Consider the following 12,388-nt stretch of genomic DNA (forward strand, 5'->3'; position numbering starts at 1 on the left):
TTTTCTTTTCTAGCAACTTATTATTTCATATTTCCACCATGGCGCCACGGATTTTCTACAAATCAGTGCTGTGCTGTTGTTTTTGCAACTGCAATCTGCCATTTTGTTTGTTTCTCTTATTTTCCTTTCCATTTCATTTTTATTCACTCTTACTTGTTCTCCTGTCTCATGCATGTGCACAGTCATGGCTGAAGATCTTCTGCTTCCAAACAGATGTACTATGACAGCACTTGAAGAGGGCCGGTGATTTGGGCCAGTGAGCCACACATGTCTCTTGTATCCACCCTGCGCTGGGTATTCCTCCCTTCTACTCTTCTGTTTTTCCTGATCTTTCTTTCACAAACTCTGCAAGCTGTCGCGGCAGGGTGACAGGCAGCCTGTGCAAGTATTCTTCTGGAATAGACAGGAAAGTCAGGAATCACATTGATGTTCAGGACACGTCCGCCGAAGCACAGCTGACACGTTGCCAGCCTTCCCCTCCCCTACATCGTCCAGCCACCTTATGTGGAGCTCTCTCATTCATTTGCCTCCAAATTGCTTTTCCTCCTTGCTCGCACTCCTGGAAAGCTGGGGTGCTCACAAGATTTCATTGGCTGCTTTGGAGGACTTCTCCCAGTGCTGGTTTCCTAAAAACTCAGCAGGATCATCACGAGCTAACTCTAGTGCATGCTATCACATAAATTCAAGCTTTATGTCCAGTGTTTGGATAATTCATATGTTTCATGAGACAAAAGGCAGCTTTATGATCCCCTGGGTTTATTTAAGCCCCTGTTGGAGCTGACAGACTTACTGCTTTTCACTGTTAATTACACATCAATATGCTGTGGTCTAATTGATTATACACTACCAGTAAATGATCTCACTGAATTCTATGTTTTTCTGACATCGTTGTCTGTTTTCACTCACTCTGATAGAAGGTAGGGCATGTAGTCAGACATTTATAGCGACGCGAAGCACATAAATGAATCCTGAGACTTATGAAGCATCAGATGAGGTAAATGAATGTGAGTTTTGACAGAGCAATTTGGATTTATCCCAGAAATAAATAAAAGGCTCCTTAGAACCCACTATGACATTTATGATCTGAAGCCACCGGATCAAAACACACACTCAAATCAGGCCCAAAGAAAGCTTTCAAATGATGAAAGTAATGAACTGGCTATATCTTACAGTTAGTCTTTACCTAAATCTTGAGCTGCAGCCACTGCCAATGCTGCATGTTTGATTAATACATGAGTAAGACAAACCGCTTCGTGGCAATTCAGCAATCAGTCGTCTGCTTATTTGTATTAAACGTGTAATCACCGAAATACCTGCAAAAGTTGATGTCCATGTGAATTCACGCCAGCAAATTTGCACAGACGAATGCAAATTTGAGAAAGCCTTGAAAGGGATTAAATTATTATCCGAGAGAAGAAAAAAGCGGACAGAGTGGAGCAGAGTTTGCAATGAGTCAGCCCTGTAATTAAAGAGGAGTGATCAATCTGTACCACTGACCACACTTATGCCAAGTCCATCGAATGGCTGCAGTAAAGAGCTAATTTAGAACCATTAGGGACTGCCGAGTTTGCAAACAGCCCAGTAATGATGATGGCTGATTCAAGTTCAAGGTTTGGCCTCTGTATAACTGTCAGACCTGGCAGTCATAAGGCGATATCAGTGAAAGATCTTAGATGAAGAGAAAGATCTATTTTAATCCTATTTTTTGGTCATTTATATATTCAATGAATGCTAGGTTATTGGTCAGATGTTCCCAATTCCTCTGCGCCAAGTTTAACTGCATTTCTGTTTTGAATAGAACATTCTTCGTGCTCCTTTAGTGGCGATGATCACAAGTTGTGGCTTTTTTTCATTAACACAACCAACAATTTCAGCCCAGGCTGTCACAAACTGTCTTCATATTGACACACTCTGCATAAGACCTCAAACACTGTGAAGGATAGAAAGATACAAAGGTATGCTGGATGGAGGCAGCCAGGCATGTCCTTCATCTCCTTGTTATATTCCCCATTTACCCTTTGTGTTTTCCTGGCAAGCATCCCTCCAGAGAGACATGACCTGAAACCGTACCCAGAGTGCCGTTTTCGCTGCGACTCCCTCTTCCATGTAACGGCACTATGCATGAAATCATAAACTCCTCTTGCACGGTCCACTTTGCACCTCTCAGAGGAATACGTAAAGCTGAATAATAAACAACTGGGACTATAAAAAGGTCAAAAGGGTCCATACAGTTACTTACTAAAACAACCTGGGAGAGTATAACAACACTCATTACTAGAATCACCCTACGACCCTAGCTGAGCACCTATTTACAGAAAACGGATTTGTTAGAACGTATGCAAGAGAGGAAAGTTTCCTTGAACATTCCTTGAACAAGACTTTTTATGTGAGATTTCAGTCAGTTTAAGCTTTATATCACCTTACATGAATGTGTGGTATTCAAGCCCGAGTCCATGACTTGCAAGAAAGTCCAGATAATGACTTGATCACAGCTTTATGCGAAAACGTAGAGATGTACATCCCCGGGAAAAAAGAACTACATAAATATTTCTAAAGGACCCAAGAGTAATGGAACAGCACATGTTCACAACAAGGAAAACTCTGAATAGGTGTACTAAGAGAAACACACCACAACTTCAACTAGGCCTTGGTAGCATGTTTTAAACAAACAGCAAAGTCTCTCTGATCGAACTGAAGGAAAGAGGGGCTTTCCTTCATGGGCTCGCTGAAAAAAATGTTTTGACCTGAAGTTTAGGAAAGGTTTGAATGGTGCAACGGTACAATGGCCGAAAACACAAAAATAAGCCAGCAACAGAATGATTGAATGAGAAGAGAGCCCATTACCAAGTGAGCAGTTTGAACTCAATATAGCCGATTGTTGTGCCATGATTCAAAACATTAAAAAAAAAAAAATAAAGTCAAGGTATCCCTGATATAATCTTGAACTGGGACTATTTTGTATGGGAGAGCGGACCAAAATTTTCCCTCTCATTTTTAAATCAGCTAACATCCTGTCCTGATCGAGGTTGTTACTGCTGCTGTTGTGATGATTAGCGAAAGAATCTTGGCAATTCCTAATAGCTTTTATATCCCCCCTCCATATAAAACCTTCTTGCTTGTCATTTAATTAATGTTTCAGTCATATGTGCAAAGGAACGCTGCCAGCAAACCAGTAGGTTTGTATTTTTGCAATCAACAGTCAAAGTGTCATTACTGAGCCTCACTTTTTTTTTTTTTATTGACAGATGGCAGAGCTTTCTGGACTAGTCCAGGCTCATAATGCTGCCTTTTTTTCAGTCTCTTACTCTCTCTCGCATTTGCATGCCATGCTGAATTTCTATTCTTAGCAAAAGAATAACATGAAGTGATCTTTTTGACCTTGCTCCAATTGCTGATAAAGAACCAGGTGGTGACCACATTCTCACAAAGATTCTTTCTTACTTGCCTAGATCAGCACACTGTCTTGTCTTATCTGCTTGTGCTGACCTGAGATTCCTCTACCTCTCCCGATCCTCCGCATATTAACGAAGTACAGATGAAAGGGAGCCAGCCAGAATTAACACTGCCTTTCACACTCAAGTACATAATAGGAATCAGTGAGTCTGAACTGTCTGTGAAATAGCAGTTTTCCTGGTCTGATTGGTCAGAGTTAGGTCTAGCCAGAGTACAGACTTCATTGTTCCCACGCTGGTCTGAATAAGCCTTTATTTACTCAAAAAAAGTGGTAGTGATGGTGATGCTTGCAGATTATTTGATTAATAAAGATTTTTCCCATTTCCACATTTTAATCAATAATGTTATGTAATACAATGATATTAGTCACAGTAGCATAAATCTACCCTTACACTAATCAACCACAGCATGAAGACCAAGATCTGCACGTCTTTGTCACAGGAGTGCTGTGTTACCCTTATGACCAGGCTCTATATGTGTATTCAAACTACAAAGATAGGTGACCATTTTACCAATACAACATCTTAAAATGCAGCAAACACAGCTTGAAGAACTTTTTGTCAACATAGGAATTGGTCTTTGTTTAGTGCAATTTAAAACTCTAAAACTGCATCTGCTCAGTGAATACATGTTTCCAAGCCACAGTACAAGACGAGCGCCGCCTCTTCTTGTTCGATTATTTCCTGCTGTATCTAAAAGGGATCTGCAGACAAAAATCCCAAAATAGTCACCTTATTATTGTGCGCAGTACATTTCTGATAAACAGTATTTACCACTAACCTCAATGAGAACCTGTTTCCTGTAACTGCTTCAAAATGAACAACTGAATACTGAATGTAGTAAGCTCAGTCGGAAGGGTTTGTTTTGCATTATGTCTAATTTAATAGAGCGTTGAGTGGGAAACAAAAGTGAGTCTAAAATGTGGCGCTGGAAATAAACAGAAATATATGCAGGGAATACAATGTTCTTCTCACTGTAAATGCAGCTCTCTGGGTCTGAGATTTAACTAGCGGTGTTGTTAAAAACACATTTAGCAACGTTGAACTAAAACTAAGTTAAGTTATAACATTTTTTTCAGTTATTTAAAGAGTGAGCAACAGAGCAGCATAGCTGAGTGCACGCCATCCAGCCCTAATGTTGCCATTAAAGAGTGCTTTTATACATATTGTCATTCAATGTCCAGAAAGAACCCAAATTGCATTTTCTCTGGTTTCATTCTTCTCACATCTGTTTGACAGCATAAATCTAACCCATAACAACCTTTCTTCCAATCATGATGCTATTGCACGGGAATATGGCAGCTGCCTGCAGCCTTTGATTTCATCTTGCCCCAGATCTGCATTGTAATGAGCACTCAGGTCAATCAATAATTCACTGCAGTTTCACTTATAAAAAAAAAAGAGTGAGAAAACAGATCAGCTCATGGGTAAAATGGGAATATGACTTTGATCAGTGCCATTAGAGACACATACAACACTGTAGCGCTGCTTTTGTCCTTCTGCTGTATTTGTCAACACAATAAGAAATAAAGAGAGGAAATGTACATCTGTGTGTCTGAATTATGTTTAATGCTGACACATATGTGCTGAGTCTGCAATGAGTGATGATAGAGTTTATTGTTGTTTAGAGAGTCATGCTGGGACTTCAGTCTGCAAAGCTTTCCTTGCTTTGAAACCACACCATTCACTGAGTTTTCCATTAGGTGTGTGGTAAATACATTTTTCTCTGCAGTCATTACCTTTAATGAACACCTAACACTAGTTGCAGGTTTTGTTTTCTGAAGAAACCTAATTTGATACAATGAACTAGCATTTTGTCCCCTGTTGGCATCATAAGTGCATCCATTAAAATGAAACTAACTCTGATATATAGTTAGGGTTTTGCTGTGAATTCGTAGCAGGCATTACTTTTCGGCAGTTTTGTGTTATTTGGGTCATCTGAACTTTTTGGATCATAATGCTATACGGGTGTCAATATGCCCGACTTTGCTATCAACATAAATATATCACACATTAAACAATAGCTTGATCTCACGTCTACACATTTTACTAACGGCCTGTCTTTCTTTGCCTCTGTCTCTGATCAATAGTTCCTCCAGAAGACCCAGTCATCAGCGGAGGGCCAGTTGTAAGCCTAAGGGCCGGTGACCCACTCAATCTGACCTGCCATGCTGACAATGCCAAACCTGCGGCCTCAATTATCTGGATCCGCAATGGAGAGGTCCTTAATGGGGCCATGTACTCCAAGGTAAGCATAGAGGTGTGTGTCATTCCAGGTATGCAGACCAGCTGGAAAAGGGCTGTTGATGACGTGATGACGCAAGAGTGGAATTTTTTTTTATATTACTTGATTTGCTATAATTTTTTACAATTATTAACATTTTCTTTCCCTAAATTATACTCTACTCCAATTTTACCCTTCCGCCGAGTGACCGATGGATGGATTGCTTTTAAAAATGCAGTCCCTTGAAAATTCCGATTGCATTTGAATTACTAAAATACGGCTTTTTTTCCTTTCTTTTTTTCCCCTCCAGTATCCGAAGCAACTCAAATAGTGGTGAGATCACAGAGCTATCCATGGCTTTGAGTTTGTCTTCGGTGTTTAGATATTTTCCTTCAGTGGCATTTATCCCACCACCCTAAAAAACTTGACGATGTCCCTTTCGCTGCTGGAATCTGTCTGAACCTTTTCATGCCACAGTATGAGTCTCAATGACAGATCACGCTTTTGATGCTGCGGTACACAACAGTGCCCATTCACACCAGCCCAATGTTTGGATCACCTGATCCCCATAGACTCTTGACTGACATTAGCCCTTAAGGCTAATCGTCCATTCAGCACTGTCATGTTCTATTTCTATTTAAACAAAGGACATAAAGAGACTCGGCACTTTAGAGCACTAACACCTCCCCCGCCTTCCCTCGCTCCCTGTACTGCCTCATCCCATTATCGGCTTTTTTCAAAGAGCATATAAATGCCATTGATTGGACTGTGGTACAGCACCAGGCCGTTTTGAATAAAGTGATTGCTGGAGGTGCCGTTTGCTAATACTGGGCGGGGAGTGCGCTTCCTGCCTTCACTTCCTCTCAGAGCGAAGGCAGATATGGGGACATTCTGTGCTGGTAGCTGATGGATGCTCACATGTCTGTGTTGAGGCGAATGATGTGTGTCTCTCCTCTTTTATCTCTATTGCCTAACATTGTGAAGTGAGCTTGGGGGGGTCAATTAAAAGAACATGACTCCTTTGTGGATCCAAAGAGCAGTGTGGGAGACTACATCATCGTCATCCGATCTGATGGTCTTCTCATTTCCCACAGATGTAGAGGACTAATGTGAGCAGATGTGGTGGAGGATTCACAGAAATAGCTTTCCTGATGATGTCAAAAGTAATGATGGTTCTGACCCGAAGATAATTTTCCACTAAAGGCCTCAAAACCTCATTTCCACGAGCTCTTAGCAAACTATTTACTGGACCAGTGGTTAAAGAGAAAATGTATGATTAACGCCATTGCTTGGCAAAAAATGCGCGTCAGTTCTCACATGGAAGAGAGCAACTTAAATGATGCATTGCTTATCATTAGTGAGGGTAGCTTTCAGTAAATATAAACTGTGGTGTATTACGGAGGAGGCACCCCAAATAATTAGAGAGAAAAGTAAGGTGAGTGGTTCAAATGTCAAGACTTGCTTGGGCTTGAGTAAATTATTGAACAATGCTCAATTCTCAGCTCCCATCTGCTCCAGTGGAGCTGCTCAGCAGAAAACTGCAAAGGGCTGTTTGTAACACGCAGCCTCAAGGTCTGAGCTGTGCTTAGGAGGTGTGCAAATTTGCTCCATGATACATTTGTGTTGGAATGGTGCAACAAATCTTTTGAAGAACATGATGCACTTCCTTACCATAAAGTCATTCTTCACTATGTACTTTGGTAGCAACCTGAGAGTGGGAGATAGAGGATTATCTCAGTGGTAGAAGGGGGAAAAAGAACAAAAAAGGAAGGAATTATATTTTTATGAGCCATTCTTGTTCAGCATTTTGTATACAGTCTCTGCTTTGTCACCTTTTAATGCCAGGTAAAGGTGCTAAAGGTCATATGAAGTTGATAATATCAGTGTTAGCAGGAAACAGTTTTTTTTTAGTTTTTGTCTGTTTTTTTTTTCAACCCTCAGAAATATTTAACACAGCTGCTTTTTTTACTGTCCCTTTATTCCATTATGAGTTTTTTTCTCATAAAGCCATGGGAGGTTTGTGTAATTAGAGCACTTTATTGTATTTTAATCATCACACTCACTGCATAATGGGAAGGGAAATACTTACAAATAAAGTAACTAATTAAAATTCGGTCGAGCATTATTGTGTCGCATTTGTTTTTGTTTTGAGACTGGTGAAATGATGTAAGTCAAAGGGCTCCTTAGTTTCAACTGTACACGTAATCACTGGTTCCATTTTAAAAAGATCTCAAAAGATTTTGACAATCCAATTAACCTCATTTATTAAATATTAAAAGTAAAGGTGAAATATAGATCACTTCGATTAATTGCATTCAACAACTTTTGAAAACCATGAGTTGAGTTAAGTAAAAGAAACCTGTTTAACCTCAGTTACCATGTGAAAAAACAAAAGAAATAAAAGTATATATTTCATGTATATATATCGTGCCAAGTTGTGTGCAATTAACTCCAGAGAAGAGGAACATTTTGTGGTGTAGATTAAAAATGGAAAACTGTTTGAATGTAAATAATTTGATCAGGTCAAAGTAATTTTGGAAGAATTATTAGAAAAATAACAATTATATATATTTTTTTTACACGGTACATTTACCAACATCACTGTGTATGCCTTCAAAGTTTAATTAGGTCATCTTAATGTCAAAAAATGTAATTTAATTTTTCTTATGATTTTACAGATTTTCCAGTTTTAATTAAGTTTATGTTGGTGTTGACAAGTAGCAAATTGCATGTAAATTTTCTTATTAGGCTAAAATTATATATAAATTTATATCTATATACAGTACTATGCAAAGGTTTCGAGACTTCCTTCATTCTCTTATACTTTGCTAGGAAAATGGGTAAAAGATTAAATAATTGATTGAAAAACAAACAAACATACATTGAAATATAGTTTATGAGGCAAAAACAGAGTTTGTACAAAGCTCGAGTTTAAAAGTCAGTATTTGGTATGATCACCTTTACTCTTCAACACAGCCTGAACTCTCTTAAGCAATTTATGTAAGTAGTCTTCGGGATACTTTGTAACGTTGGATGTTGGCTGCCTTTTGTCCTGTGCTATGTCTGTTCTGTTCACTGATGATCTCACTGTTTTAGTAATTTTGAGATCTGGGCTCTGGGAAGGTCAATCCATAATTGATAGTTTTCTGTTGTGTGTTTTTCTATTAACTTGTACTGTTGCTCAGTTTTTTTTCCCTTTTCTTATGTACGTAGCTTTTAGATAGAGATTAGTTTTATCTTAGGCCGGTTGCATCTGCTTATGTCTTCAACTTTCTTCCAATTTCCTCAAATTTTTTGAGGACACACTGCACACCATACTGAGCTATACCATGGTTTTAACTATTAGCTCCTTGCTGATACAAAAATACTATTTTGTGCCTTTCATACTGTATTATATTTGAGATTTTTTTTATAGATCGGACTAAAGAAATGGGAACTAATTATGTGTTTTTATGACATGTACATACTATTTAAAATTGGTTCTTTGCTAAGTTTCATATCTAGACACAACACTGGTTCATTCCTTGAGTACAGAGGAAGAAAAACCAATTTATGCTTGAATGATTCATTCATTATTAACAACCAAACAAAGGTCTGAAAAAGGTCAGGCACAAGAACTGGACTGAAAATGAGTGGAAAAAGTATCCAATGTCCAAAGAGAAACTGTGAAAGACCGTCAGAATGTCTGGAGAACTATTGCTCATAACTTCATTAAAAAAATTAGAGGTGGCTATAAACCTTTGCACTTAAATTAACTGTATATTAAATGACATTAAATGACAAAAACATTTTGCTTTTGGCTACATGTATTACAATTTGAGAAAAATACAAATAGAAGAGAGCTTCAGAGTAATCACAGTATTTCGGACTAACAGTAGATGAACTTTTCTGGTATGTATGTCAAGTTTTATTTAACAAATTATTAATTAGGTTCATGTATTTTAATGACTAGTTAACTAAATGGATATTCTTTTTGAAACCACTCACTAAAGAAAAGCTCATAGTTCATTCTTTCTCTTTCTCTCCATTACCCATTTCTTTTTTACATGCAGCCACTTAGGGGAAGATTAGCTTCCAGAATTTTTTATGCTTTATGCTGAGGTGATCTGTCTTCAGTATGGACTGTTACTTTCTTTCCTAGATACATTTGGCTGCTCAGAGTTATGTTTCACTTGGGATATGCATTACTTATAACACTCGTGATTTTGACATGTGTCTGAATTCATTCTAAGTCAGGGTTCTCCCTTGTTATTAATACTGTTTCTGAATAATTTGGTCGACGCACTTTATCCAGACCTTAAAACCTGGTCTCAGTACTGGGGTTGTGCTATTCTATGTTAATGAAGCACCGTAAACCACTGGCATATGATTTTCTTTTATTTGTTTGTTAGTTTGGGTTTTTTACTTCTCCATCAAACAAACATGCTCAGAGCTGTAATCATCAACTTAACACCTCTAGATGAGCAATTATTGGACATCGTTCAGTTCTCAGGCAACCTACTTTAGTAGATTTCTTTTGTTTGCTTGCATGCTTGTTTTCCAAGTCACCTTCATGTTAAGTTAAAGCTTTGATTGGCAGTCACAGCTTTACATTTAGCTTTATGTAGGTATTGCTATATTAGCTGGCCAGGGGCCTATCTAGCTGTGATGCTGTTTTTCTGTGAAAGAAGGCTGTCTGTCTCTTAAATGAAAGCCACAGAAAGCACGGTATACCCCTACTTAAGCCAGACCAAATTAGTCTACAAAGCAAGGAAATATTAGACCCCAGTAAAATGAGAGAAAAAAAGACATACTGAGATGCCCATCTTGAAACTCCAGCTAACATTTATTAATAACCAATTTTTACCTTTTTTGTAACCCTTTGGAGGTCAGAAATTACCTAGTACCTAGTAACTATGGCTTTAAAAAAGCCGACTCATTCCCTCTCAGTCCAGTTATTTTGTCATTCATCTCCTGCCATGGTAAAAATATTCTTCACATGGCTTTAGGAGATGAATATAAAAATTTATCAAATTATAATGTGGCATGGTGTTGAATTCAATGCTGCAGCCAGCTAACCCCTTTTCTAAGATTAATGACTTCAGACAGGTCCAAAGCGACGAGGGAAACAATCCTGATTGTGTCAGAAAGGATATTACATTGACATATCCCGCGTCTGACAGCCAATGTGTTCTGCTTTAGAAGTGACTCATGCACAGTTATGAATTTCATCACATGGTTCTTCACATACAAATGGGCTTCCCACAAGTATGCAAGGGATCTAATATCCCATTACAAGAGAATACTTTTTTTTCTCCGCATCAGTAATACAGAGTTTCTAATCTCAAACACGTTTAGTAGATACTCTTCCCTGACGTATTTTAATTTGATCAGAGTCTTTTCCTGGAAATGCCTAGCCATGAGGTTTTACAACTTCCATGACATTTTAATCATGCTATTTACAATATAGTATGCTTAAGTGAGAAAGACAGCATAAATGTGGATAATTAAAATGTTCACATTAAGTGCAGAAATGAATGGATAATTACCACTGGTTTGTACTTTGGCAATGAATCTCAGTTTGACTCAGGAAAATGATTAATGGGTACTGGTAATGGTAGATGGAATCTATATGTTGCATTTTAGTACAGAGTACTAAAAACTTGCAAAGTTTTAGTTATGTCATTTAAACAGCATACGTTATAAATCTAAATATACTCAACAGCCTGCAGTAGTTAACTAACGGCTGAGTAGATGTAGGATCTGATCATCAGTATTTTTCTTATTGAATGGTTGGCTACAAAATTATACAAAGTTAAGGGCAAGTACTGGATGTATTTTTGGGAGGTAAAACCAAAGTTACCAGTGCAGTAAAGCAAGTCAACTGAGCTTCTTCTGGTCAACGTAGGAGTAAAATCTTTTGGTGTTCTTCAATAGGAAGGTCTTTTTTGTGTCTTCAAGAAATGCAGAGCAACAGTGAGCCTGCTTTAAAAAGATGGCAGGGAAATGCATCCTGACTTTGTGGTTGACCACACTGTGCCCTGTTGCCCAAGCAATTTGTTCTAGTCAGTGACTTTGTTCTGTCCCGCACTGGTTAACATAGACTCCCAGAGCCCTCCCCTGAGCGTTTGAGGGAGCGTGAGAGCTACTGAGCGCTACCAACTGATTCCAGATGGCTTCCACAATGTAGGGCTCAGAGGATGAACGCTGAAAAGAAGATTGATTTCCTTTGTGGAGTATGACAAGCCATGCACTAGAGCGCAGCTCTCCAGACACACAAAAGCAAACTCAAGAAATATATTTCTACTTTTTTTTTTATATCAATCTGCTTTGCAGTAAAACTACAGGCTAGAGTGTTCTGAGGGTTTGTCTCTGGATCCCCAAGGGAGTAGATTTGTGTATACATAAATTTTCTGCCTTTTTGCAACAATTTTATACCTTTTCCATCAAAGCTTATCCAGCAAAGCGTTTCTTCCGCCTCTTTTCTCTGTTTGTGCGTCACTTAAACAATTTATAATCCCAGGTTGAATTGGGACTATTGAAGATACAATCCAATATCCCTCGGATTCTGCAGCATTTGGAGTTCAGTACTCTGCTCAGCATAAAAATAGCTCAGGTTCTATTTATTGATTATGATAAAGCCAATCCAAGGTCCCACTATGGTAATCCATTAGAACAACAAAACAAACTTGGCATAGATTTAGAGGCTTAAGCATTCATCCACAGAACTGTC

General features: G+C 38.4%; 1 protein-coding gene across 8 annotated transcripts in view; it reads left to right on the forward strand.

Moving 5' to 3' along the window:
* Window positions 1-12,388, forward strand: part of kirrel3b (kirre like nephrin family adhesion molecule 3b) — a 181,334-nt gene that overhangs the window by 125,688 nt on the left and 43,258 nt on the right. For 5 of the 8 annotated variants that reach the window (XM_026192359.1, XM_026192360.1, XM_026192364.1 and 2 more), the window contains exon 5: window positions 5,543-5,712. In XM_026192359.1, coding sequence (XP_026048144.1) covers window positions 5,543-5,712 — 170 coding nt within the window. The remainder of the gene's footprint in view (window positions 1-5,542; window positions 5,713-12,388) is intronic. The other 3 variants (XM_026192361.1, XM_026192363.1, XM_026192366.1) reach the window with 1 other exon arrangement.

The sequence above is a fragment of the Astatotilapia calliptera genome, chromosome 14 (assembly GCF_900246225.1).
Source record: "Astatotilapia calliptera chromosome 14, fAstCal1.2, whole genome shotgun sequence".
In the NCBI taxonomy this organism is placed as follows: Eukaryota; Metazoa; Chordata; class Actinopteri; order Cichliformes; family Cichlidae; genus Astatotilapia; species Astatotilapia calliptera.